General features: G+C 36.5%; 1 protein-coding gene across 3 annotated transcripts in view; it reads left to right on the top strand.

The window, feature by feature from the left end:
• The window catches only part of Adamtsl1 (ADAMTS like 1), an 876927-nt gene that overhangs the window by 248182 nt on the left and 601267 nt on the right, over positions 1-27478 (top strand). For all 3 annotated transcript variants that reach the window (XM_078047684.1, XM_078047686.1, XM_078047685.1), the window contains one exon: positions 3987-4106. In XM_078047684.1, coding sequence (XP_077903810.1) covers positions 3987-4106 — 120 coding nt within the window. The remainder of the gene's footprint in view (positions 1-3986; positions 4107-27478) is intronic.

Raw genomic sequence — 27478 nt, forward strand, 5'->3', positions numbered from 1 at the left:
GGTTAATTAATCACTTTTGGTCTGTAGACTCATAGGCTTTTGTGTTCATTGACCATTGCTCATTGTATTAGGATAGGTTAACCGCAGTAACAAATAGTCTCTAAAATGGATGATGGTTCAAACACAGCAGCCCTTTACTTCTTAATCACTGTCTTAATTAAGTGACCAGGTCATGGAGTGGGCTTCCTGCATGCAGTCTTTCAGGGAACAAGTTTGATGGAGGCTCTGTTGCCTTTCATCATTGACTGAAATTTCTCTGAGGCCATCTTCATCTTAGACAGACCAGAGACCAAAAGAGCATGGGGAAAGGAGTGTCGGGGAGTTCTATAGGCCAGGCCTATCAGTAGCACACATAACTTCTACCAGTGAAAACTCAGACTCAGGCATCTTAGCTACTAAGGAGGCCTGGCAATGCTATCCAGGTACATATACAGATAAGAAGATGGGAGCTTTGGTGAGCAGCTGGGCCACTTCCATGTACTTGTCAGAATGGCTGTGCCATGAAAAAAGGAAATATGTTCTGTGGTGTAGTGTAGCTCTTAGCAAGACTTTGAATAAATGTGTGTACATATGAATGTGTGGAAATATGAAGGAATAAAAGTATTGATACTTTAGATTTGAAGAGTTTTTAAAAATTGGCTTGAATGTATCTTGATATCTCTCCCTTGTTCCAACAGCATTTGTGAAACATACAGAAAATAATTATTATTTGTGGTTGGTAGATAGATATTCAAAACTAATGATATTAGGTAAACTAATTTTTTAGAATTGCTTAATTAGTAATGATGCACATGTATAGCAATTAAATGGAAAACATGTACAAAAACATGGGGAAATGGCATTATTTATATTCATTTTACTTATATATTCTTATCTAGTCTTAGAATTAAATTAAATTTTAGTTTAAGACCTTCTGCATTGGTATTGCATAAAAGTATTTGATGATCATCTGGTGAGAATTAAGAGATTTCAGCATTCTTAGATAGAAACATGCAGATACTCTGTTAAACATGCAGTTAGGATTGAGAATTACTATATAAATAGAATGGACAAAGTGCTTCATGGTTATCCTATATTATTGCAAGCAGTAATGAGTATTCAGTCTCTATATTTGACATCTCACTGCCTTTTGGGGATGATATTGGAGTTATTTTGTCCATTTCCTTAATTAGTTCAACAAAAGAAAAAAAAAGTTTTCCATAGGGACAAAGGTATTCTAAAAAAAAAAAAAATGCTCCTATGTTCATTAGTTCTTGTTTAGTTCTGAAAACTCTGGCCTTCAAAATTGAGTTGGAGTTTTTGAGATTCAGTATCATCAATGTACATTACTCATTTGAAGACATTACTCATTGGCAGACTAGGGCAACCTAGACTCATTTCTTGGTCTTTCTCAGAGGGTTGTACAGGTATGCTCTCCCTCACCTAGAGCTTGAAGAGCTGAACAGGACCTGACCTGAGTGTATACCTGGCAAGAAGTGGGGAATCAGGAAAGCTTCAGAGCAAGGAAGTTGGATGGTCAAGAAAAGTTGTGAAGTGCATTTCACTACAGACTCAAGCAATGATTGACCCCAATGAGAAAAGAGCTAAGAGAAAATGAATTTTAAACAGCAGGAATTTAGATTAGCTAGAAGGATCCATTTCCAAGAATGAGTTTTTGCAAATTCCATCTTTACATGTATCATATCAGTTAGTTCTTACAAAGTTAATGTAGGAGAGCAAACAATATCACCTCTCATTGCACCCTGCCTCTCAGTGATTGTATTAGTTTTCAGTGCTGCCATCACAAATTGCCACAAATTTAGTGATTTAAAACAACAACAAAATATTACCTCACAATTTTTTTTAAATCAGAAATTTGTCAAGGCATGTTGTATTCTTGGTCTCACTTGGCTAAAATCAAGTTGTTGGCCCAAAGATGCATCTTATCTAGGTATGGAGTCCTCCTCCAAGCTCACTGGTTGTTGGCAGAGATTATTTTCTTCTCATGAATTCCATGTGCACCCCTATCTACAATCCAGCAATAGCAGCTCAAGTCCCTGTTACACTTTGAATCTCTCTGATTTGTTCTTCTACCACATCTCTGACAGATACTTCCCCAGGCAGAGAAAGCTCTATTGTTAGGTGTCCTGTGATTATATACTACCCCACCTGGGTAATCCAAGCTACCAACCCTCCCTTGAAGTCAACAACTTAGTAACCTTAATGATACCTGCAAAGTCTCTTTTACCGTGTAAAGAAGAATATTCACAGGTATAACACCAGGGAGGGAAGGTCTTGGGGGCACGATTCTGTCTACCACAATGAAATTGTCACTACTGTATAACACAGAGGCTATCACATACAAATTATGGAAAATTATACTCCATTCCAAAAGACTTAAAGGTTTAAAATCAATTTATTAAGTACTACTACAGACATTTGAGAAGGTATAAAGTAATATGAACACCTGTCTATTTATTATTGACATTATCAATACCTTAAAAAAGATATAAAATTTGAAATATATAAACATTAAAAAAGTGAAAACACTATGGTGGATACTCACATGTTATAAAAATGGTTAAAGAACTACATGGGGGGGGGCTGGGGTTGTGGCTCAGTGGTAGAGTACTCACCTAGCATGCATGAGGCACTGGGTTCGATCCTCAGTACCATATAAATGTAAAATAAAGATATCGTGTCCACCTAAAACTAAAATATAAATATTAACAAAAAAAGAACTACATGGGCCCAGTGTGCTGGTGCACGCCTGAAATCCCAAAGCCTCAGGAGGCTGAGGCAGGAGTATCGCAAGTTTAAAGCCAGCTTTAGGACTTAGCAAGGCCCTAAAAATTTGGCAAGACCCTGTTTCAAAATAAAAAGTGAAAAGGACTAGGAATGTGGCTTGATGGTTAAGCGCCCCTTGGTTCATTCCTTGGTACAAAACAAACAAAAAACAACGTTTAAAAACTTCTTGGAAATTAAAAATGTGGATTTTTACTTGTTCCTTGAATAGAATGTTGTTTTGATAAAAATAACAGTGGCTATATTTACCAAATGCTTACTATGGGCAGGGAACTGCACTGCACTAATAATCATTGTATACACATGGTCTGTCTTCCAGAAGTCAGAAATCATGGCTGTTTTAGAATGAGTAAACTGAGGCTCAGAGAGGTCATAGAAGGCCTGGGTGGTTTGCTTATTCCTTGAATTAATGAGTCACTTAACAGTTCACACCTAACCAGAGGAGGCCTGGAGAGCCCAGCAACAAAAGGATCAAGTTAAAACATCAGGGTTTTAGAGTCAGACCTGTATTTGAATGTTGATTTCAACACTTACTGGCTTGGCAAATTCCTGTACCTCTAGTTCCTAATTTGTAAAGTATGGCTGATAACAGACACCTCATGGGGCTGTTGCAAGATAACATGTATAAAGAACCTGGAATGAATAAGCTGTAGATAAAAGTTCTCCAATACCTCCTTCCGGAGCAGCTAATGTGAGTGCATCTGGTTCTAAAGCCCTTGAATAACTCAGGAAGTCAGTTCTGGGCTCAGGCCAGCTCCTACTTATTTGGAAGACATGTAACAGGTCATGGGGCCCACCTTGGCTTTCAGATCTATTGGACTAAGGATGGAACCCTCTGAGTCCAAACAGCCTATGTGATACATATGCATGAACAGCCCAATGGGATGCATGTAGGAGCCTAATCACACTAAGACCTGGCCACAAAGATAACGGATAATCACCAGTTTCAGAATGATGTACACCAGCTAGTTAAGAAGAGCCAACTTAGCAGGGGACTTTCCTGGCATCTGTCAGAGGAGCCACATGCCAGAATATTCTAGTGGCTCTCACACTAATATATATTTGTGTGCATTGTTTTTGATTGCTCTAATCAGACTTGAAATGAATCCAGAAGGTTACTACAACTCGAGACATTAATCCCTCAGTGCCCTCTCCCTCCAGGCTCTGACTGAAGGCTTAATTCAGCTACCTTATCTCTCTAGGTATGTGGAGACCAGAGCCAAGGGGCTGTTTTCCTGCGGGAATTTACACTGATTCGAAGAGAGAGCCTTAATGAAGATTTCCTGTCTGACCTCTTGAATAGTCACAAAACCGAAGATCCGGTACAGTGCCTTTTTTATTTATTCATTGAAACACAGAGGTTCATTGGCTGATTCTAACTTGTTGTGATGGTGGGCTTTAGCAAACCTGAAGTAATTTGGATGAAATTTTCTCATATGCATGAGAGGAGGGTGAGGCAGAGTGACAGGGCAGCGGACAGCCTGTATGGGGCAACTTTCTGACTTTTCCTTGGTCTGGCAAGTTTTAAATATTTCACACAAGTGTTAAAGTTTGGGACAGTATGTGGAGGAGTGACTTTAAACTAACTGATGTTTTGCCAGTGAGTCTGAACATGAAATGGTAATAATTTAAATGAGTAAAGAATAAACTGGATTTATATGTAAAGCCAAGATTGTTTTATGGGTCAATGGAAATTCCACCATATTCCATTCCCGACTTCTTCGGGGTTATTTTTACTTCAAAGTGTTAGTCATATTTATTTTATGAAAGTTTGTTTCTCTGATGGTGGTTTAAAAGAAAAAGAAAAAAAGTCAAAATAAAACAAGTAGTATAGTTGACCGTCAGTGTCAGGATACTGGCCCCTATCTTCCTGGAAAACAAACTGTGGTTTGTATTTGGTACTTCAGTGTGTGAACTTGATCAATGACTTCTGAACATTGTAAATGCGGCTCTTTGTGGTAAGAACCTTATCCTCAGAAGTACTCATATTGGAATCAGAGGATGCTGTGTGCATAATCCACAACCTTATTCAGCAATAAAATGGTAGAATCACAGAAAAACAATGTCTTAGAATATCTCCAAAGCAAACCAATAAGTGGCTTTATTTCTCTTTTCTACCCTGCCTCTGTGGTGTCCTCTCCCAAGAGAGATTTTGCATCTTTATCTCATGTTCATCTCTTCTAGACACTGAGTAAAATGGTTCTCTCAGTGGCCAGTGACAGGCCAACCCTTATTATTTTTGTCATTGACACCTTCTTTGTGATGAGCATTCACGTCCTAAAAGCTTGTGTCTCAGCACGGGCAGGAACAAAGGTAAAGTTACTCAAGGGGATTATAATTAATTTTCATATGGTTCATAGGTACTTTATTCTGAGTTCTGAGAATGCCAAGCTACCTTTTAAATTTTCATTGTTTGCTCAGATGTTTCATTGTGATCTACTGTGGGACATACACATTGCCACCTAAATTTTATTACTCCTCCTTGTGAACCATATCTTGCAATATTCATTTTGTTCTATTTTATGCTGTACAAAATCTGAAATATATTAGCGCATGTTGGATTTGGTTTATGCAAAGTCCTGACAAGTGCCATGTAGATGTTACCTGAAAACATCAGAAGCGAGTCTAATTATTAAATTATCATACCATAAAGGAAGTTGGATAATATTAACTAATTATGAACATAATAGAATTAGTCATGGTAGTTCCACCAAAAACAATTATTGTCAATTGGCAAACGCTGAAGGTTTTCACAGACATTATTATTACATATTATTCCATTGATTCCCATTGCAGGAAAATGGTGCATGCTTCTGAATGTCCTCAGTCACACAAGATCATATGTAATTTTGTGGTTGGAAATGTTTAATCTGAAAGACAAATTGCCTACCAACACAAGTAGTCAAATCTAGGGTTGTACAAGAAATGGGAGGGAGAAGAAAAGATCAAAGCTGCCTAAATGCCAGAAGCTAATTCAACCTCCTCAAAAGTTTGTGAAATTCTAACAATTTCTGTGGGAGGTGTGTCTCTATCTGAGGACTTTGTTTGACCAAAAAAGATATAAGACTTTATAAAAGTATAACTTCATCTTCTAAGTCGACATTAAAAGATAAATCACCACAATCTCTGTGTTTGTCGTAGGGGAAAAGTTCAAATGTGAGTGGCCACTTGAATAAAATAGCCAGCAAGTGGACATTCTTTTCATGCCCCTTATTTATGAGTTTCTAGCGCATAGGGAGGAGGCTCTTTAACAGAATGGGATGATCAACAACAATCCTTTCTGGTGTGGATCACAAAAACTATTTGGCAAAGTCAGGTGGGTAAGAGGAACAACGGTTGAGCAACATTATTTATTTGTACAGTTACGTCTGCTTTCATGGAAGTCCTCCCTAGTGTCACAAAGACATTTGTACCCCTGTTTCACCTCCCCTACCAGTACAACAATTCTGTCCCTCAGGGACAAGACAGAGAGCTGATTTTCACCTCACTAGCTGCTGACCCAGCATTCGCATGTGATATGCGCCCAGCTGGATTAAGTGTTTGTTGATGGAGAAAACTCACTGTGACTCTTCTCCATTGCCCTGTTCTTAGATTTTATACTGAAAGTGCTATGAAAATCCCTTTGTAGAATATACAGGAAGAGGGTCTTGTCAACATAAAAATCCTTCTAAATGGAAAGTATTCTTGTTAAAATGCAACAAATGATTTCCATTTTCAAAGAGGTGATAAAAGAACACCTTGGATTATCTGCCATGATGTCCTTTCCAGCCAATGCACAGTTTTTATCATAAATCATGTGAATTCAGGGAGGTTGTGGAAGTAACAAACTTATCCCCATTTGGACAGAAGTAGGAAACATCTTGTCATACTTTTGGATAAAATTATTACTATTGTCTTTTTAGAGAATAATAATTTTTATTTTAGTTTAGTTTTTCTTCTCTCATACCCTTTTTAAACTAACAATTCTTTCAGAAAAGTTTTCTTTCAAAAATTCAAATAATTGTTGACAACCAGAACAGCCTGACTCATCCTATTTGTGGAACTCTTTCACCGAAAGGCTTAATTTATTTTGACCAAAATAAATGGTCATTTTTGACCTTCAAGTGACACTCCCTCAACTTTTCAACTGGGGCCTTTTGGCTTGAATTGACTTTCCATTGTGTTAAAAAAGCTTTCTAGATAGTTTCTTCTGAGGGCTAATTCTATTCACTGCACTTTGAGAAACAGTCTGAGCAGTTTGTCTAGAAGGCTCAGCAGGCAGCTTTATATCTAACCATTTTCTGAAACTCTGCTTGTGTGTGATTTGCATTGTTTGCAGAAAAGAGAAAGGCTGTTTGTCAAAGGCTGCTATTCATTATTGGAATGGTGGGGAAGCAGGTCACACTGGCTTTGGTTGTCAGCCGAGTACAACATCAGGATCATAATTGACATGAATTCATTACAGAATGGGATTTTCTTCAGGATGAAACTAGTACAAATGTCATTTGCCTTAGCTTTGTGATTCCTAAAGTGGTTATATAAGCCCCTGATTTATGTTGGTAGAAAAGTTACTTAAATACTCGTACTAATTGAGGATAGAGTGTTCCTTTGAATGACTGATAAGATAGGGACATCTTTTGTGGAGTGAGGTGATATTGGAGGGACAGCTTTATAAATACCCATTTTAAAACACTGTGTGGAAAGATAGTTTGTTTTTTACAGTGAGTCATTAATTCACTGAAACCCAAGTGAAACAAAAAAAATTCAATTTATTAAAAATGGTTCTGCTTTAAGGGAAATTAATTTTTCTCCCTTGGTTGGACACAGGTCAAAGAGCTAATGGGTTATGGAGTAATATTTCTGCGGATTGAAACATTAGTTCAACACATACATACTTAAGTAAAATGGAATAAAACTATTTCCATGTGTTCTTGAGGCACTCACCAATCTTTTCCCCATCCTGACAATAGAAAGGAAACAGAATTTAAGTGCTAACACCTGAAGATAATAGCTTAATTTGCTTCATTATATTTCCAACCTGGCTCCCATGTTGGAATGTTTAGTGGAAATAAATATAGAGAAGGTAGCAATATGTCAAGAGCAGTTAAGTTCCTGAAGAACATCTCACCTTGTTGCTTTCTCAACATTTTTTTCACCTAAATTCATTCAGCACGTCCTGAGAGAAGTACCTTTCTCCAAAATCAAAGTTTGATCTAACTGCCCCTTCCATAAGTGTGGAATCAAGAACTATCATTTCATTGCAAATGGACACATGCTCAAAGCTGCTTATAACTTCATAAAGTCTTTATTAATTAGTAAGAGCCATATTTTTGCTTAACTGATTTTGTTCATAGGATAAAAGTGCAGTGAAGGGACCAAATGTTTTAAAAGCATAAGTGCTTTCCAATCCAGTCTATGATTTTATGACATGCTAACATGTGTACCCTGGGTTGACTACCAAAATTCCTGCTTGGGTAAGTATATAGTGCCCCAAACACTAGATTGTTTCATAGTATACTTGACATATTGAGTTGTATATGATTTCACAAGAAAAAATTCAAAGCAGCATGCAGAGTATATAAAATACATCATCCCATGGGGTTTTTAAATGTAATTATCTACCTGTGTTTATAAGACTTATCTAATGTATTATGAGTCTAATAATGATATGTGTTACAAAAATCCATTATGGTCTTTATATAAATAGTTTATATAGCTTCATATTTTATGATATTTTTAGTGTTAAGCTAATATTCGGCATCATTTCTACACTTCTGTGGGAAGGATGAAAGAAGGTGCGGAAGAGCAAATATGTACAAAGCAATTTACTAAAGAGTTTATACATATTCCTCAGAACAACCAGAGGAAAGCAATAAATAGCTCCATTTCTAAATAGTAATAACCAATTAGAAATGTAATCTTAGAAAGATATTGCTAATAACAGGAACAGAACTCTTAGAATTTAGGTTGAAAGAGGCACAAAACCTGAATGGAGTGTCACTAATTACTAATCACTCAAAATATACAATTTATTAAGACCATTTTCTTTACCTGTGTGCCAATGAAACCGGTGGAACCAATAGTTTCATCTAATGTGGGCAAATGAGTTGCAATGAGAGGAAGAAAAACAATTGTTTGAAAGAGCAAATTTTGTTTTCCATTTCTTATTGTTTGAAATAACAAAGTGCTGATTAGCTGGCAGCTACCAAAAGGACAGTCAGTCCTCCTTTCCTTGAGAGGCCGAGTGGGTTGTCTGTGTATCCTCCAGGAGAACCTGAATGCTTAAGTGTGACACATGCATGACAGGCTTTTTCTATGATGTGGTCAGTCAGGTTTCCATGTGTGCGTCTCCATTTAATTATGCTGGAAATACATCATTACCTAATCAAAATTTTTCAGAATAAACTTACAAATATTTACTGAAGGATTAAAACATTAAGTAAAGAGATGTAGTATTTATGAATAGGAAATCTTAATATAAGGATACCAGTTGCCCCACAAATTAATCCACATATCCAGTATAGGCAGAACTTTTTTGGAGAAAGAATGGGCCTGTTCTACCAATATTAAGACTTATTGCCAGGCTATAAGTATTAAAAGAGTAGAGATTAAACTGGGAAAGATGGCATATGCCTGTAGTCCCAGTGGCTTGGGAGCTGAGACAGGAGAATCACAAGTTCAAAGCCAGCCTTATCAATGGTGAGATGCTCAACAACTCAGTGAGACCCTGACTCTAAATAAAATACTAAATCGGGCTTGGGATGTGAGTGCTCCTGAGTTCAATCCCTGATCTAAAAAAAAAAAAAAGTATAGATTAGAACATAGATAAACAAAACAACTTAGATGTGTAAATAATCTATAAATAGCCACGCACAATGGTGCATGCCTGTAACCCCAGCTATTTGAGAAGTTGAGACATGAAGCCAGTCTAACCAACTTACTGAGACCCTGTCTCAGATAAAATTTTAAAAGTCTGGAGGTATAGCTCAGTGATAGAGTACCACATTGGGTTTGATCTCCCTGTACCAAATATATTTTAAAATTATAAAAGATGAACCTATGAATAGGCAGGCACATAGGAGAGAACTTGACACATGGCAGAAGTGGCATTATGTATAATTGTTAAGAGATGTATTAACCAAGAAGTGGGCACCAGACACAAAAATAAACTCCAGATGGATTAAAAACCTAATGTGAAGTGCATGACCTGAAAACTTATTAGATTAAAATACACAAGAATTTATTTATGGCCTTGTATTCGGGAAGATTTTCTTAATTAAAACACAAAGAGCCCCAACCTCAAAAGGCAAATAGTGAAGCTCGTGTAGTCATTAAAATTTTAGTATTCCTTAAAAACTCCATGGATGCAGTAAAAGGACAAGACAAAAGCTAGGATATATTATTTTTATATCTATAACATCATGAGTAGTATCTATAATATATGAAAAACTCCCAGGAATTATTATTATTTTTTTTTTAGAGAGACAGACAACCTAGTCGACAAAAATGGATTGTTAGGAGACATGCCTGGCTTATGGGCATTAAAGGGACACTCAGCCTTAAAAAAGTCATCAGGGATTTGCACATGAAAACAATAGAGCTAGCATTTTATACTGTTAGGCTGGCAAAAAAAAAAAATCAGAAGAAGTGTCAAAGAGCAGTGTCAGTGAGGAGGTAATCACTTGAAGGAGCAACTTGGCAAAGTCAGTCAAGTTGAATATATGCCTAAGTCCTAGCAATTTCACTTTAGGTATTTATACTGGAAAATACAAATGCTCAATGAAGTCCTGAATATTATAGAGTAAAACTGATAAAATCACACATTCATAAGAAGGTAAATGGATAAGTAACAGGTGGTTTATTCATACAATAACATGCTATAGAAACAAATACCTAGATTAACATGTGCTAATATATGCAAATTAAAAAATATAGTATTGAGGGGGAAATGATTCCATTTAAAAATATGATACCATTTATATTATTTTCAATGTCACATAAATCTTTACTAGATATTAGGTAAAAATGCTCATGTGTAAAAACAGAATGGGAAAAGTATGCTCCACCTTTGGAATATTGGTTAGCCTCTGGACAAGGAGGAAGGAGAATTGAATTGGGGAATGTGTGTAGCATACTTTAACCAAGTTTATAATAATTAAAAAAAAAAAGAAAATGGTAAATGTTAATTTTGGAAAATGTTAATATTTATTGAAATGGCTAGTAGTTACATAAACATTTGCTTTATAATTCATTGTACCTTTTATGATTGGAATATTTTATAATACATAATAAAAACTTCAGGATGATGTCTGACAAATAGCAGGAAATAAATACAGCTTTTATTAGCAGTGGTGAAACTGGAAAGTCATTGAAACATAGTGTGATAAAGCCCAGTGCCCAAGATTGAATATATATACTATTTACATTTTTGTCTTAAGATATAATTAAGGAATCGTTAAAAGTATGACAGCAGAGCACAAGATCATGGGGCCTTTTATCAGTTCATGAACTGCGGATCTAGTAAATAATGTCAGGATGATGAATCTCAGTATTTAAGGAAAGGGACTATTTTTTTACACTTGACCTTTGGAATTAACTGAAAACCATTATCCTTTAAGGAAGAAAAATATTTTTTCTTTATCGTGTTCTAATTTCCTTATGGCTTGCATAGTCCCTATCTCTTGTTTATGAGATGTCTACCACTTGTGAGGATTCTGTCATTTATTCCAAACAACAAACAGATATCAAGATTAATTATCAAAAAGACACTGGAGACAATAAAATGTGAAGCATTAAAAATTCCAATGCTCATGCAAACAGATTTTTAAGATCAAACAGCCTCATAAACATAAAACAAAATCCCGTTAAAAATTTACCATCAGCTAGAAATGCATCAATAATGTGTGAATTTTATGACTCCTCTTTGAGCACATTTTCATGTTTTACATTGTGAGCTCTCCTTATAGAGGACCTTGTCAATAATGCTGAAACTTTAGTATTAATAAAATCCTGTCAAAATAAATTATATTGTTATATATAACTAAAAAGAACTGAATTTAAAAGTAAAAGTCCTTGTTAGGCATGAGTTCCAATTTTTTTTTCTTTTAGTTTTCAAATTCTTGAGAACATCCTTGTTTGTGGTTATCCTTAAACAGGAAACTAGCACACTGAATAAATGTTAAATATGTTTGTAAAAGTTATATGAATATTTCCTGTATGAGCATACGCTAGATCTAGGGACTACTATTTAAATTAGAAAATCACTTGGGGCACCAAAAAATAATTTATTGCTTCTGTGTACTAAATGTCTTTAATATAAAGGACTAATTTAGTTCATGGAAAGACAAGTATCTTTCAAAGGAGTTTGTTAGTTGTTTATAAGGTGATGCTAAAAATTGCAACCTGTGTGAAGAGTTTAAATGCCTCTTTCTAATAGGCCACTTATGACTAGTCAGTGGATGGGCTTGGAGATTGCTGCAGTGGTTGGACAAGGTCATTTTGCACCAGGGTCTGCACCAAGAGGTGTGGAATAGAATCACTGGTCAGGTAGCCTAAAGGAATTATGTGATGGAGGGTCAGATTTCTGTCACCTGACTTTAAGAAAACGAATGTCCCTTTGATGCAGTGCAGGACAGCACAGCTGTTCAGTTTATTTTTTCAGTCTTCTAGTATGGATAGACCTGATTCTTTTTTTTTTTTTTTTTTTTTTTCAGTCTGTCTGCAGTCAGAGTGAGTAGCAATTCAGCCCATTAAAGTGAGATTGTAATTGAGTTGGCAAATTGAAGCAAAACACTAAAAGTTCATAATTTATTAGACTATTATCAAATAGATGTCATTTCTAAATGTTAATCTCAAAATTCTTTCTCCTATTTTCCCTGTTAATAGTTACCTCTAAGTAGAAAGGATAATATCGTATTTAAATTTTAAAATAATAGCATTATTACTCAATGGAAAGTTGTGAAGAGGGCACATTTTAGTTTTCCTTTGTGTTCTGCTCAGTTTTAACTGATGTTGACAGAGGAAAATGAATACTGAAAGAAGAATAAAGATCTGTATTGCTTAGATGTACATATGATATTTTTGCTAAGAGAAAATCCCTGTATCTACTATTAATTTGTATTACCCAAACTAAAAGCATGGGATTCTATATCAAGGTTTCATTGTCAGGGCCAAAATCCCAAGGAGGTGTCATTTTAGAATCTGGGCTTTATTTACAACTGGCTTTGAGACTTCAACCAAGCAGCAAAGTTGACTTTCTGAATATGGTTTTCATGACCTTTAAAATAAACATGTTCTGGATGACCTTGCAGTCCCTAAGATACTGGGCTACAAATTGGATATTAAATGGAAACTTCAAATTCCTTAGAGTTGCTGTTTGATGAACATTTCTGATTCTACTCAAAAGTTATCTTGGTGTCAGAACCAGTTATGTACTTCTGAAATCAGGCCTTCCTGCCTATGGCAGACTCACCTTCCTTCCAGTTTGCTCTAAACACCCACTGGCTGCCCATCCATTCCACATGTACCATTATGAACATGACATTGGTGACAAATAATATGCACTTTACTCTTCCCTTAATGTCAAAGCCAATTATGTGTTTCTGCAAAGTCACATTCCTCAAATGCAGTTCAACATCAGAAGGCCACGGTCCGGTCCCTGCTTTCCTCTAACCTCACCATAAACAATATCCACTTGGACCTTCTTGGCTCCAGTTTGCTGAGACCACTCTTGGCTCCCAAGTGATGCTCATAGGACTTCTTCTGTCTAGCATGTCCTCCTTCCCTCCTCTCTAGATCTTCCTTTCTTAACACAATCTCCCTCCTACCTGACCCCAGGGCAGGCCAGTACCAGGCTTTTAATCTAGGGGGATGATCTGCCAAAAGGAGAACACAAGTCCAAGTCTCGAGAAAGAAGTAGGGATGTTAAGATCTCGGAGGATAGAACATGGTAGAGAGATTAGAGGAGAGGAGGTGAAAAAAGATAGGAAAGCCTTGGCTAGAGGTTCAGTCAAAACCTCAGCAGTCAAAACCTCAGTTTAGGAATCAGTTCTGCAGTCCTGGTCCACCAGCCCTGTTTATTCACTGCAGTATCCCTCCTGGGGCTGAGACCCTCCTACTTTATATAAATCTTCGCTTATCTTTTCATACATCTGTCCTGCCAAACTTCTAAGCAAGGACTGTGTTTTACAATAGTGTGTTTGCCCAGTCCACAGAACAGGATCTTAAGCAGGGTACTAATATTTACACAACAATAAAATATCAACAATGATATCAAGGACAGCATCTGTTATTTATTGACTGCCTCTTTTGTTACCAGACACTGCCTTAGACACCTAGCTTACATGTCTCATTCATTACTACTAGGAGGAGAGTGATTTATCCCCTTCTAACAGATAAGAAATGAAAATGAAAAGTAGTTTCTGCAAGGTCACAAAGTTGATCTGTTACTCAAGTGCTTAAAATGATGCTCACTTGAGGACTATTGATTCAACTCAAAGACCATCTGCTGATCATCCATTCTGTTAACACCCTAGTCTAGTTATTACCAGGGGATATGAAGAGGAACTAAACATTCTCTGCTCTATAGGAGTTTACTGTATTGTATTAGCATTTTAATTTCTGTCAGAATGTTTTGATTTTTAGGTAAGTTCACCAAGGTAATGGCAGAGGGCTTAGAGTAGAAGTATTGTTATATTGGAATACCTCATCCTTTTCATAGGACAGTCTTCAAAAATAGCACCTGACTCGTTTTGGTTTGTTAAGGAATTTGAACTTGATTTTATATGAAGCAGTTCTGAAGAAGCTGATGAATGCATACGATTTCAGGTGAACCTTATTTCAGCCAGCAGTTGTATCCCCATATAATGTTACTGGTTTGCACACTCCATTACCTCTTAATGGATTTGAGTGCTGATATACAAATGTTCAGATGGCTTCTTGCCTCTGGTTTGAAAGTACAATTTTGTAGATTGGTTTAAAAGTATGACCAATTACCATTACTGCTCAGTGTTCCAAGTTTCTATGGGGACTGTTGAACTTTATGTATTACACATGCCCCAAAGTATGAATGAGCGAGTACATGTGGGAAGCTAAGTTAAATAAGTTGCTGAAAACTTTGGTGTTCCGTGCTGAGCAACAATTTGGTATAATAATTATTTTTAAGAGCAGAAGAAATTGGCCATAGTTTTTCAAGTGCCTTAACATTTTGGCAATTCAAAATGTATGACATTGATGGGAATATGGATAAAAGGTTGGGTTATTTAATATTAAGTCCACTTGCATGTGCCTGAAATCTTCCCATATAGTAGCATAAACATAGACATTTGTTTATCTCCTATGTAGAAGAAATTTTCCAGAGATAAAAATCTCAGGACCAGTATTATCAAGTGTCTCAGGGACCCAGGCTCAATATCCAAAATCATCCTATCCTCTGACTTCCATTCCTGAGTACACCTTGTGATCTAGAGTGGTTTGCCAGAGCTCCAGCTATTATACTTTAATTTTCGGCAATAGGAGGAAGGAAGGTTCAAGCAGTGTATACTGGCTGACTCACAATAGCTTTCCCCTAAGCTGCCACGATTTCTTTCTTTCGTCCTGATTTTTTTTTTTTTTTTTTTTTGGTACCAGGGAATTGAACCCAGCAATACTTAACCACTAAGCCTCATCTCAGCCCATTTTTATTTTTTATTTTGAGACCAGGTCTCACTGAGTTTAGGACCTCACTAAGTTGCTGAGGCTGCCTTTGAACTTGCAGTCCTCCTGCCTCATTCTCCCAAGCTGCTGGGATCACACTCTGATCTAGTCTAGTTTAAGTAAGAAGGGAGAGTGGATATCGAAATAAGCAGCTATCTCCATGACAGTGGTGTGCTGGGCAAAACAAAAATTGAATTCAATACCCTAAGTATGTATGCTGAATACAAAATTCAAATCCCAGTGGCTTTATGATTTTGGGGGTATGTGGAAAACCTTCTGCAATTAGATAGTGGTAGTAGTATATAATATACTAAAACCCTGTCAATTATATTACCTTATCAGATGAATTTAATGAATTACATCTCATTTAAAAACAACAGTCCTGTAATCTCTAAAATTTAAATTTTTAGAGGAGGACAAAGACACAAAAATCTCTTACTTAATACTCAGAGCATAAGGACTGTATCCCCAAAAGTGGAGGGGGAGGGAGAGAAAGAAGGCTCTCATAACATGCCCCAGTGGTTCTGTTTTCTATAAGAGGAAACGTTTATAACCAGTGTTATTCATTATTGCCAAAGCCTAGAACAACCAAGATGCCCTTCAGTAATAAATGGATAAATAAACTGTTGTACATCTATACAATGGAATATTATTCAGCACCCAAAAAAATAAGCTATGAAGCCATAAAAAGACACAGAGGAAACTTAAATGTATGTTGCTGAGTGAAGCCTGTCTGGAGATTCTCCATTCTATATGATTCCAATTATATGACATTCTGGACAAGGAAAAAAATTATGGAAACACTGAAAAGATCAGCAGTTGCCAGGGATTGTAAGGGAAAGTTGAATAGCAAGAGCACAGAGTCCCACAGTGAAATTTCTCCATATGATACGGTCAAGATGGATACATGCCATTAAAGATTCATTCAAGACCACCAAATGTATACTACCAAGAGCGAATCCTGATGTGAATTGTGGAATCTGGATGACAGTGATGTGTAAATGTAGGTTCATCAGTCATACCGAATGTGTCATCCTATTGAGGGATGTTGCAAGGAGAGGATTTGCATGTTCAGGGATAGATGATAAAGGGGAAATAGCTGTACCTTCTTAATTTTGCTATGAACCTAAAACTTTCCTAAAAGAGTCTTTAGGAAAATATTTTAAAAGTGTTTTTTTTCAATTTGCCATGAGATGCCAATCTATGACTAGACACATATGGCTCACAGATTTGTTTTTATTTTTTAAAGGCAGAAATAAAATATTTTAACCAACAACAATGAAAGTGCTTTTTCCAATTTGGTGGAAAAGGACATCATCTTTTATGAATTTTGTGATTTTATAATATATATATTTTAAATTAAATTTAATTATACTCATCCAAGTAATTCCTTGCAGAAGGTCTGGACATATTCTCTCCCAAGATTACATCATTCCCTTTTCACACGAAAATGCTCTCCTGGGCTAATTAGTGACATGACGTCAATTAAGCTATACACACATTCACACACACATACACACATGGCTGGAAATGGTGATCTGCCACATAGGCTTGTTTTTAATTAGATATTTAAAGCACATACTTCCTTTGTCAACCTTAATGTGATGCAATTAGACAAATTCCTTTCATTATTTTTTTTTCTTTCAGATGATCCCATATGGTCCTGGTAAGTTGTATGGCTTGCTTTTGACAGGCATAGCATCTTTTTAAAAAACTGCATTGAAGTTGTTTGCAGTTTTTCTGACCATTTAGAGTTTGATCTTTATTGTATTCTTATTGAAATAATTGAACATTGCATATAAGTCTAAACAGTTTTTTGAGGTAGTTCAAAGTTCGGGCAGTCCTACCTGAAAGTAGAAATATTCTCCTTCATGTTGTGTGTATGTGGAGCTCTTCTGCATGCAATCGGTATGCATGATATGTCAATACTCCTAAAACTTGAATCAACACATTCACATCAATCTCAAGGTTCCTCTTTGGATGGGTTGGGTGCTGCCTTCTCCTTATGGAATTAAAGTGTTTGTAGATACTTATGACATACTTGATCCTGTGTTGTCTCTTTACTCACTCAGTACATTAGGGCAAACATGGGAAAAAGTTGTCCAAATCTAATAATTGCAAAAAAAAAAAAAAAAAGATCACACATAGGAACATGTGGTTTCCACAGAGATATGACAAGGATGGTTTTAGTGAGAAGATAGTTAAACTCTTTTCTTGGCTTTTTCAAGTTTGATAAATGTGCATTATCTCCAAAGAAACAGAACTGTTATTACACAATTTTAAAAGTATTTTCAAAACTTTTTATTTCAGTAATAAGCCAATCCCCAAAAACCAAAGGCCAAATGTTCTGTCTGATATGTGGATGCTGACACACAATAAGGGCGGTGGGGAAAATAGCAGTTTATTGGGTTAGATAAAGGGGAATGAAGGGAAGAGAGGAGGTTGGGAATAGGAAAGATAGTAAAATGAATCAGACATAACTTTCCTATGCTCATATATGAACACACCACCAGTGCAACTCCACATCTTATACAACCACAAGAATGGGATCCTAATTAGAATAAGTTATACTCCATGTATGTATAACATGTCAAACTACATTCTACCATCATGTACATCTAAAAGGAACAAACAAAAAATAAAATTTAAAAAACCTTTTTATTTCAGCATTTGTAATTTTGCATATCTAAATATAGATTTGGTGGGTATACATGTCTCAGGTGTACAAAAAAGTGTTTCCTCTTTGTAATCAAATTTAATTTCTGTTTTTTTAGACCCCCCCTCCCCACTTCCATGGCTCTTGTTCTGATGAAGTTAGTTTAGTTCCTTTCAGGTAATTTTAGACCTAATTTGTGACTTGAGCCCAGGATCATATCCCCCCATTTTCTGGGAGGCTTTTGTAAATGCCACTGCCAAGACGGGAAAGGTACTTGGCTCTAACTGGTCCTCTTGCTCAAGGTGCCGACTCATCCCAGTGGTCCTTGGTCATGGAAGAGGTTCATGGTCACTGAAGAGCAACTTGGGGTAGAGGGAAGGCAACTTGGACCTTCTGCCCATGCTGGCAAAGCTCCAGATCCTTGTTTCCACCTACCTGCCAAGGAGCCTCTCGACCAGTAGCAGGTTCCTGGTGGGAACTCTCTAGTCCCTGTCCATCTGTTGAAGTCCTGTCAAAAATGACCAGTCTGACAGACAGTACACCATTTTATCCTTCACTGATATTCTCAGAGTCCATTTGCAAAACAGATGATATTTTAGATGCATTTCTAGAGCTAAAGGAAAATAGGTGAGAGAGAGAGAGAGAGAGAGAGAGAGAGAGAGAGAGAGAGAGAGAGAGAGAGAGAGTGTGTGTGTATAGTTTTTTGCCCTTTTATGCCTATGGATATGTGTATCATGCTGCTATTTCTGCTCTGGACACCAGCAGCATGGAGGACTTTCTCTGAAATCTGATGTCCCCCCTTCTACTGAGATAAAGTCAGTAGTGCCTTTTTCTGAGAGTCCCAAACATAAAATTTAAGGTAGGATACACTCTGCTCTTTTTCTACAAGCTTTCTGAGGGACAGGAAAGGTATACAGTTTCCACACATGTGTAACTATTTTTAATTTTGTTCTCCTTCACTTCCCTGGTTTTTCAATAAGACATTCTTATCACATGGAAGTAGTTGGAAAAGGGGTACAGTGGGAGAAATGGTTTGTGAAATCACATCTACTGTCAAATACTTCATCATTTACCTGAACCTTAAGAATTCAACCTGATATTTTAACATCTTTGTCTTCTGGACTAATCTAATAATATTGTTGTGGTTTTGTTGTTTTTTTTTGGGGCGGGGGGTACCAGAGATTGAACATTGAACTCAGGGGCACTTGACCACTAAATGTCACATTAATAGCCCTATTTTTGTATTTTATTTAGGTACAGCCTTGCTTTTTGCTGAGGCTGGCTTTGAATTTGTGATCCTTCTGCCTCTGCCTCTCAAGCTGCTGGGATTATAGGCATGCGCCACCATGCCCAGCTAATAATATTATGTTTTTTTTTTTTTTTTTAAAAAGGAAGCTAGGTAGGTGACTAGGGATAATTTCATTATTCCAATTATACCTGGAAAATTCTTACACTCCTCTATTTTTATTTATTATTTTGAATTTTCACAAAGAACTAAATTTTACAAGTTTGTAATAGCAAAAGTGAATTAATATTGTGGCTAGCAAGGAAAACTTTTAGTCACAATTTAAAATAAGACATTGTTTTTCAGACAGGAGTTGGTGATAGAAAAAACTCTCCATGTGGCCTTGTTTCCCAGAGCTGCCTAAGAGAGGGAGAGATTATTTCATCATCCAACAAATAATTCCTAAATGTAACAAATGTTGACAGAAATAACAAGCATCTTTTTTTTTTTTTTTGAATGGATTCCAAAGTTCATCCACTTGCTGCATGTACTTTTTGCTCTCTAAATAACTCTTCCAAAGAATTTAAAGTGTGATAGCAACTTTGGTCCAAAGTAGTTTTGCACACCAAATATTTAATGATACCAAAAGAGACATAGGAGATGATCTCTTAATGCCTGGAAGAGGAAACTAATTTAAACAAGTTTTGAACTGGTGTGTACAGGAAAGAACTTAACAATTTTGTTCAAGTTTATTTAGAATTGTTTAAGTATTTTCTACATGGAACTTTACAAAGGATTTTTATTCAAATCACAAGAATCAAAGTATTCCACAGGCAGTTAAACAGCATGGTGTTTAAGAGGATAATATTTCTAAGAGTGAGAGAAAGAAGGGAGACTTTTGCTTCTACTTTACCTCTATCCTGGGGATTTCATGGTAGGCTGTGCCTCATCCTGGCTTAATGCTGGGTGAAACATTCTTCAGTAAATATTAGCCAGAAGCAGACTTGGTCTACTTCATCACAAGCTGTTTCAGGGTAGGAATGGCAGTGAATTGACTAGTATTTTAACAACTCACCTGGAGAAGAATGGAACTAGGAGGCACAAATGTTGTTTCTTGAAAGATAGTAACTTTGGCTTGAGAGCTCACCCAAATGTTTAAAAATCACATGTTGAATACCCGTATTCTCCAGAGCATAGCCAAGATTTGCAAAGTAATTAGATTTGGAGTCATAAAAGTTGTTATAGTTACCTCATAAAAAGCTCCTTGGTTGGGCTGGAGTTGCAGCTCAGTGGCAAAGAACTTGCTGGCACTTGTAGGACACTGGGTTCCATCCTCAGCACCACATAAAAATAAACAAACAAAGATATTGTGTCCATCTATAGCTAATTTTTTTTTAAAAGCTCCTTGGTTTTGTTTAAGGTCTGTTACTCTAAATTTGCATTTGACACTAAGTGGATTAGTTAATTGGAATAGCTCACAGTATTTAAGGAAGCCCCCAGGATCCCTACCTACTGGCATTTGTAGAGAGGTTTTGTAATCCCTTCACTTTGAGTTTAGGCATGATCTATGACTTGCTTCTAACCATTAGAATGTGGCCCTGGTGACAGACTTTAGTTTCTGTGATGATGTTACACAAGACTCCATCTTGCTATAAGACCTGCTCAAGATTTGTGTTCTACTTCCTACTTTGAAGAGGAAAGCTAGCAAAACTCCTATGAACATAATAACGAATTCTTCCAGTATCCTATAGGCTCAGAGATGCACTCTTTCCCAGATGAGCCATCAGATAAGAACACAGCCTTGACCAACACTGATTTCAGTTTCACAGAGCAGCCAGCAAAGCCCAAAGCAGATCTCTGACCCACAGAAACTGTGAGCTCATCAATATTGAGCTCACATATATTTATGTTATATGGGAGCTCATATATTGCACTTGAATCAGGTACTTATTACTCTCAGTAATAAGAGACAACTTAAACATGAAGGACTCATACATGTTATAAAAGAGAATCCAGAAAATTGAGAGACCAAAGAAGGAGGATCACAAATTCAAGACCAGTCTAGGAAACTTAAGGAGACCCTTTTTCAAAATGAAAAAAAGAAAGAAAGAAAGAAAGAAAGAAAGAAAGAAAGAAAGAAAGAAAGAAAGAAAGAAAGAAAGAAAGAAAGAAAAAGGGCCAGAGACATAGCTCAGTGGTAGAGCCCTCTTGGCTCAAGCCCCAGTATAAATAAATAAATAAGCTCAAGAAGAGGACATGGCTATCGGAATAAATTTATCATAAGAACTAGTAGCTTTCTACACTAGTATAATGTTTGGAAGGAGAACTGAATGATAAATGTTTTCATAGCTATGTCTTTAAGTCTATAAGCATGGGCACATCATGTACAATGCATTCTGCAAGAAGGCAGAGGTCTGTGTGATACAATTGGAAGGAAGGTTTCACAATCTCTGATGTGACATTGGATGTGTTTGATCATGAATCTTGGAATGGCTTGAGAATGTGATGCTTATCCTAGGATTAAATCAAAGACATCTTAAATAAGTAAATATTTATGGTGAAGGAATTGCATGTGCCTTTCTCTCAGTGTGGTATGTCAGAATGCTTAAAGAATTTGAAGTGAGAATTTTAAGTTTTAAATAAATGCCTGAGCTGGGAAGTGCCACTTATGTGCAGTCTGTGGACAACTCTACCTGTTTTTGTTTCCAAGTAGAGAGAACAGTTTCTCTGGGATTGGAAACAAGAAAGGATGGCTGATCAGGGTGGTGGGCTGGAGAGAGAGAGAGAGAGAGAGAGAGAGAGAGAGAGAGAGAGAGAGAGAGAGAGGGGGGGGGGAGGGGAGGGGAGGGGAAGAGGGGGAGGGAGAGGTTCCTGGGTCTATGAAATAGCTAGTAAGGGAAACAAGTATCATCTGCTATCATCTAGTGCTAGTGTTTTTCTTTTTTCTTTTTGTACTGAGGATTGAACTCAGGTGTGCTTTACCAGTGACCTACATCTCCAGCCCTTTTTATTTTGTATTTTGACTTAGGGCTACTAAGTTGCTGAAGCTGGCCTTAAACTTAAGATCTTCCTGCCTCAGACTCCAAGGCACTGGGATTACAGGCGTGCACCATCGTACTCTACTAGGGTTTATTTTTAAAAAGGATAAAACTTGAATTTTATATATATAGTCTTCCCGAAAGCCTGCTTGAAATTTTTTTAATCATATTCTCTATAGCTTGTGGATTTCAGAGTAGGAAGATGTCATGTCTATAAATATTAAAAACATCCTGTGTCTAGAATTTGAAGTCATGTTTTTTATAGTTGCAGCTCAACTAGATCCTAACCATGTTACCTATCTGAAACTTAATTCTGCCAATGGTAAATGACAATATAATTCCCTGCCATAACAGTAGAATTTGTACAGCAACCCCTCTAACAGAACTATCTGTAAGAAAATTTTGTTGCCATATATTTAAAAAAAATTTTTTTTGGTTGTAGTTGGTACAATATCTTTATTTATTTATTTGTATGTGGTGCTATGGATTGGATCCAGTACCTGACACTTGTAAGGAAAGCTCTACCACTGAGCTACAGCCCTAGCCCCTGTTGCCATATATTTTGAGGGGATGGTGCAGATAAAAATAATTAAAAAAACCAATAAACAATAAACTCTGTCTAGGGTGTTTGTGAAATCTGTAAAATAAACTGTTTGAGAGGAGTCCATATGTAATTTGGGTTTGAAATTTATGTGTCACAGTTCATAAAGCATTGGATCATCATAGTTATGCCAGAAGTTCTGCTTATCACTGCACCATGCATGACCACAGAAGCACATGCTTATGTAATATTGATTATTGAAGGATGGAATTGTCTAATATTCCATCACTGCTGATGGAACCAGACCCAGACCCAAGACTTGTAATTCTAAATCCTACATCAAGTTCTGAAATATTTCAGTGGAAAGATATCACTTGCCTATAAGCAGAAGTTATCCTCTCAGGAGAACAAAAGTGTGTCTGGGTCATCATGATGTCTTTTCGTCAGCAACGGTCACATGAAGTTCCTGGTAACTGATACATTTGAAGAGAGACTCCAGCTCAGTCATAGGCCTAACTAACTTCCTCTGTTGATGCAGAGCTGTAAGTAATCAGAAGCCTTGTCATCATCTTTCTGGATACTTCTCTCAAGTGCAGTCCATTCCACAGAGAAGATAGTGAAAACATGATCTTTATCTTTCTTCCTGGGGCCTTGAAGCTAAATAACTCCCACTTAAGATAAAATGGCATCACAATAACAAAAGCTTAACCACGATCTGTCCCTATGTTCATACTGGGAATGACTCAGTCTTTAAAAGATTTAAAGATCTAAAGGAATTCACTATCTAAATATAATAATAATATATGACTTAATAATTCTGCATAGTTAAACATGTAATATGGTCTCTGTTGTGGAATGAAAAGGAAGAGAAAAAAAATTATGTGTATACATTTATATGAATATCAAGAAACATGAAAAAAAAGCCAGATTATTTGCTTTCTCAGGTGCAAGAAAATAGATGGAATGCAATGCTTTACATATGTATATATACATACATATGGATTTTCTTTATTTGTAATAAGGATCAAGTAATAATTTTATAATTTAAAATTGTATAATAAATATACAATAATAAGGAATGACAGAAGGAGAGAAGAAAGTGAAGAAGAAAAGAGAGAAGGAAAATGAAAGTTATTCTCATATCGCCCATGAATCTTGTTTGCTAGCTTATAGACATAATTTTTTCTTCTTTGTCATTATTAAGGAAATAATAGTATAGTGTGTACAGTTATACTGAGTGTTTATCCTTCACTTCAGTTTATTTTTTTAAATGCCACTTATATATTTTCATGATAGCTATTGCTTATGTTACTGAAATTTAAGAACATGAGGTTTTAATGGAGCCTGTAAAGCATGTAAAATATATGATAAAGCCCCTTAGAGTTATGTGCAGGGGAACAAAGAATAAATAAAATATCGTGGGGGAAAAAAAAAACCTAAGAGAGCTCAGGGAGGGCGAATAGTTGACTCACCTACCACCAGCACCACCCACCTCACCTGCTCCCAGCACTCACACTCCTGTAAAAGTATCACATTGATTGTATTACTCTCTCCTACAATGCCAGAGCATCCCTCAAATTCCCTCCATACTACTAGGTACCAGCAGTGATGAGGGATTGGTTGGCTCTGGCATTCAGTCTGCAATAGAATTTAGAAGTTATTAGGAACTGGATTCTATCTGGTTCATCACTGGTACTTTCTCATTGGCAAATGAGAAAAAGAACTGTACAGGTGACCATCGATGAGAAATATGTGGGATCACAAAAACTGTCTTTAGTATCTGTACTGTAGATAATAAAGTTGACTTTTACTAGATAAGAAAGAGGACAGATGGGTGGAAAATCATTGAAAGACAACATTTAGAAGATTTTTATGGCATCATGAGGCCTGCTGCATGAGATAGTGAGTATTGCCAAAGTGATATTGATAATGCCAAAGCTACTTGAGCATTATTTGAGCCAGCATTTTTGTGTCACTGTGACTAAAAGACCTGGCAAGGACAATGCAGAGCTGGAAATGTGTATTTTGCCTCAAGGTTTCAGAGGTCTCAATTCATAGATTATTTATTGACTGCATAGCTCTGGGCATGAGGTGAGGCAGAACATGATGGCAGAGGAAAACAGTTCAGATCATGGCAACAGGAAGTAGAGCGAGAACTCTGCTCACCAGGAACAAAATATATACCCAAAGGGACATCTCCAGTGACCTGCCTCATCTAGCCATAGTCTACCTGCCTACAGTTACTGCCCTGTTAATCCGTATCAGTGGATCAACTCACTGATTAAGGTAAGGCTCTCATAACCCAATCATTTCACCTCTGAAAACTCTTATCTAACAAATGAGCTTTTGGGGGATACCCAGTATCTAAACTTTAACAAGCAGATTCTGGCAGTGACAAACTTCAGGGACATCATACAAAGGAGATTCATAGGCTATCCTTCTTTGGTGCTCTCACTGTATCTTGTACCTGCCTTTTGTGATTTCATTGTTTGTGATGATTTTCGTATCTATTTTCTCATGCTTTAGATGATTTTGTTGAACACTGTTATGGGTGGCACAATACTAAATGCTCCTTGCAGGTTTTTGTTTAATACTCAGAACAAGTGTATGAAGCAGACATGATCCCATTCAACAAGTGAGGAAACTGAGGCCTGAGAGGGTTAAATAACTCACATAGGTCACCTCTATAGCCACTGTGCGCTCTTCACCCCTGCATGATACTGCTTCCCAAGACAATTAGTGACCGAGCAATGCTTGGATGAGAATGGTAATAGGCTTGAGTAAATGGGAAAAGCTGTTTTCTTAAGTAAATCATTTCTATTTCCCACCAGCTAATTGGAGACAGGCGTTAAGAGGAAGGAATTAGTTCCACTCCACAGTTGCCTGGCTGAGCTATGTACTCCTTCCAACTGAGGTTGGGGGTGAGGGGCTCAAGAACATTGTTCTGATAGAGGTCATAGAGAAAAGGGCTCTTGAAATGACTGTGAATAGCCACATTGAAATTTATTTCATTCACTTACAGAGCAGAATCATTTGGTAAATTCTGTCATTTAAATTCACAAAACAGGAAACTTTCCAACTGCTCTGAATTTCTTCTATATAATAGACTATGTGGTGTCTACCTAAGATTTTTCTTGAGCTAACTGGCAACCAAATACAAGTTTTTATATCACACCAGGTCTTGAAAAATCTAAAAAAAGATTTTTATATTATTTCCAAAAGGAAGGATTTAATTCCCCCACTTCCCAATTTTGAAAAATTAAATAAATAAATAAGGCAAATAAGTTATGGATAGGTTTAAAACATGTATGTACTTCTCAGTCTCCATATACATAGCTGCCTGCAACTGCATAGAGTAGAAGTCTGATACAAATGAATTTTTGTTAGCAATTAACTCTTTCAAGTCCCCAAATAACTCATGGCCTCTATTCTATTACAAAGCTGTGACAATTTATGAATTTTTTTTTAAAGCTGTTCAAGTTTCTTTCTTTTATGCAAACTAGTTTTTTGGACTTTTTAACTCTCAAAGAACTGCCCTTTGAAAGATTTTATACTCTCACTATCATGTATTATTCAATAAATCGTTCTTAACAAGTCAAATAAGCATATTAGTCTGTGGGCTGCATTTAAACCGTCCTGTTAGACCAGCTGCATTTTGGCAGCTTGCCCAATTAAAGGTTGTCATAATGAATCTGTGTAGAACCTGAATGAGCCTGGTCAGGTTTCAAATGAAATGTATGTTTCTGTATAAGTAACCTCTAAGGAGACCCAGTGCTGCCAATTGCATAATGTGGTACAATAGTCACAGAAGCTCAAAAATCCAGGGGAATGAAGTATAGCATAGTCTTCCAACTATGTCACATATTAATCAAAATGGTTTAGTGTCAGCTCTTACTTTTAAATCCCAGTGACTAAGAAGACAGCTTATTTTCATAAGGATATCATGATGTGTATGTGTATTTTAAGGGGAATGTTATATGAATGAGTTACGCTTGTCCAACCAACCCCTTTTAATCCTTGACCATTTAAATGGAAAATCCATCTAAGCTGACTTTATTCCTTGGAAGTCACTTTTCAGTGGGGGAGATTAGGAACTGTCATTGTGACCAGCACACTCTTGTACTTTAAACAGAGAACTCTTATTATGCGTGCCTGAATTATGTCCTTTATTTTGTTAATTAGAGTGGCTATTTCAACCAGATTTCAAGCCAGGCTTTTATTGATTGTTCCCAAACAGGGAGAGAATTCAGCTATTTACAAGATAAGCATTAATTTCTGGCACTGAGTCTAGAGACAGATTCTCCCGTTTAAAAACAGTAAATAAATCATGGGGTTTCTGCTGAAAATCACAATTGTTATTTGAGGTTTGACTATAAAAATTTTTATTGCATATTAATTTTTTAAGTGTGAAGTTTACTTTATTCAGTTTCCCTTGCCCACTCTATTGCCAATCTTTTTGATTTAACAAGTTTAACTCTTTCTTATCAGTATTCATAAATTTCATAGCAAGACTGGGAAGACCAGTTTTTTGTTGTTGTTTTTCTGTTTGTTTGTTTGTTTCT

The sequence above is a fragment of the Ictidomys tridecemlineatus genome, chromosome 4, assembly GCF_052094955.1.
Source record: "Ictidomys tridecemlineatus isolate mIctTri1 chromosome 4, mIctTri1.hap1, whole genome shotgun sequence".
Classification (NCBI taxonomy): Eukaryota; Metazoa; Chordata; class Mammalia; order Rodentia; family Sciuridae; genus Ictidomys; species Ictidomys tridecemlineatus.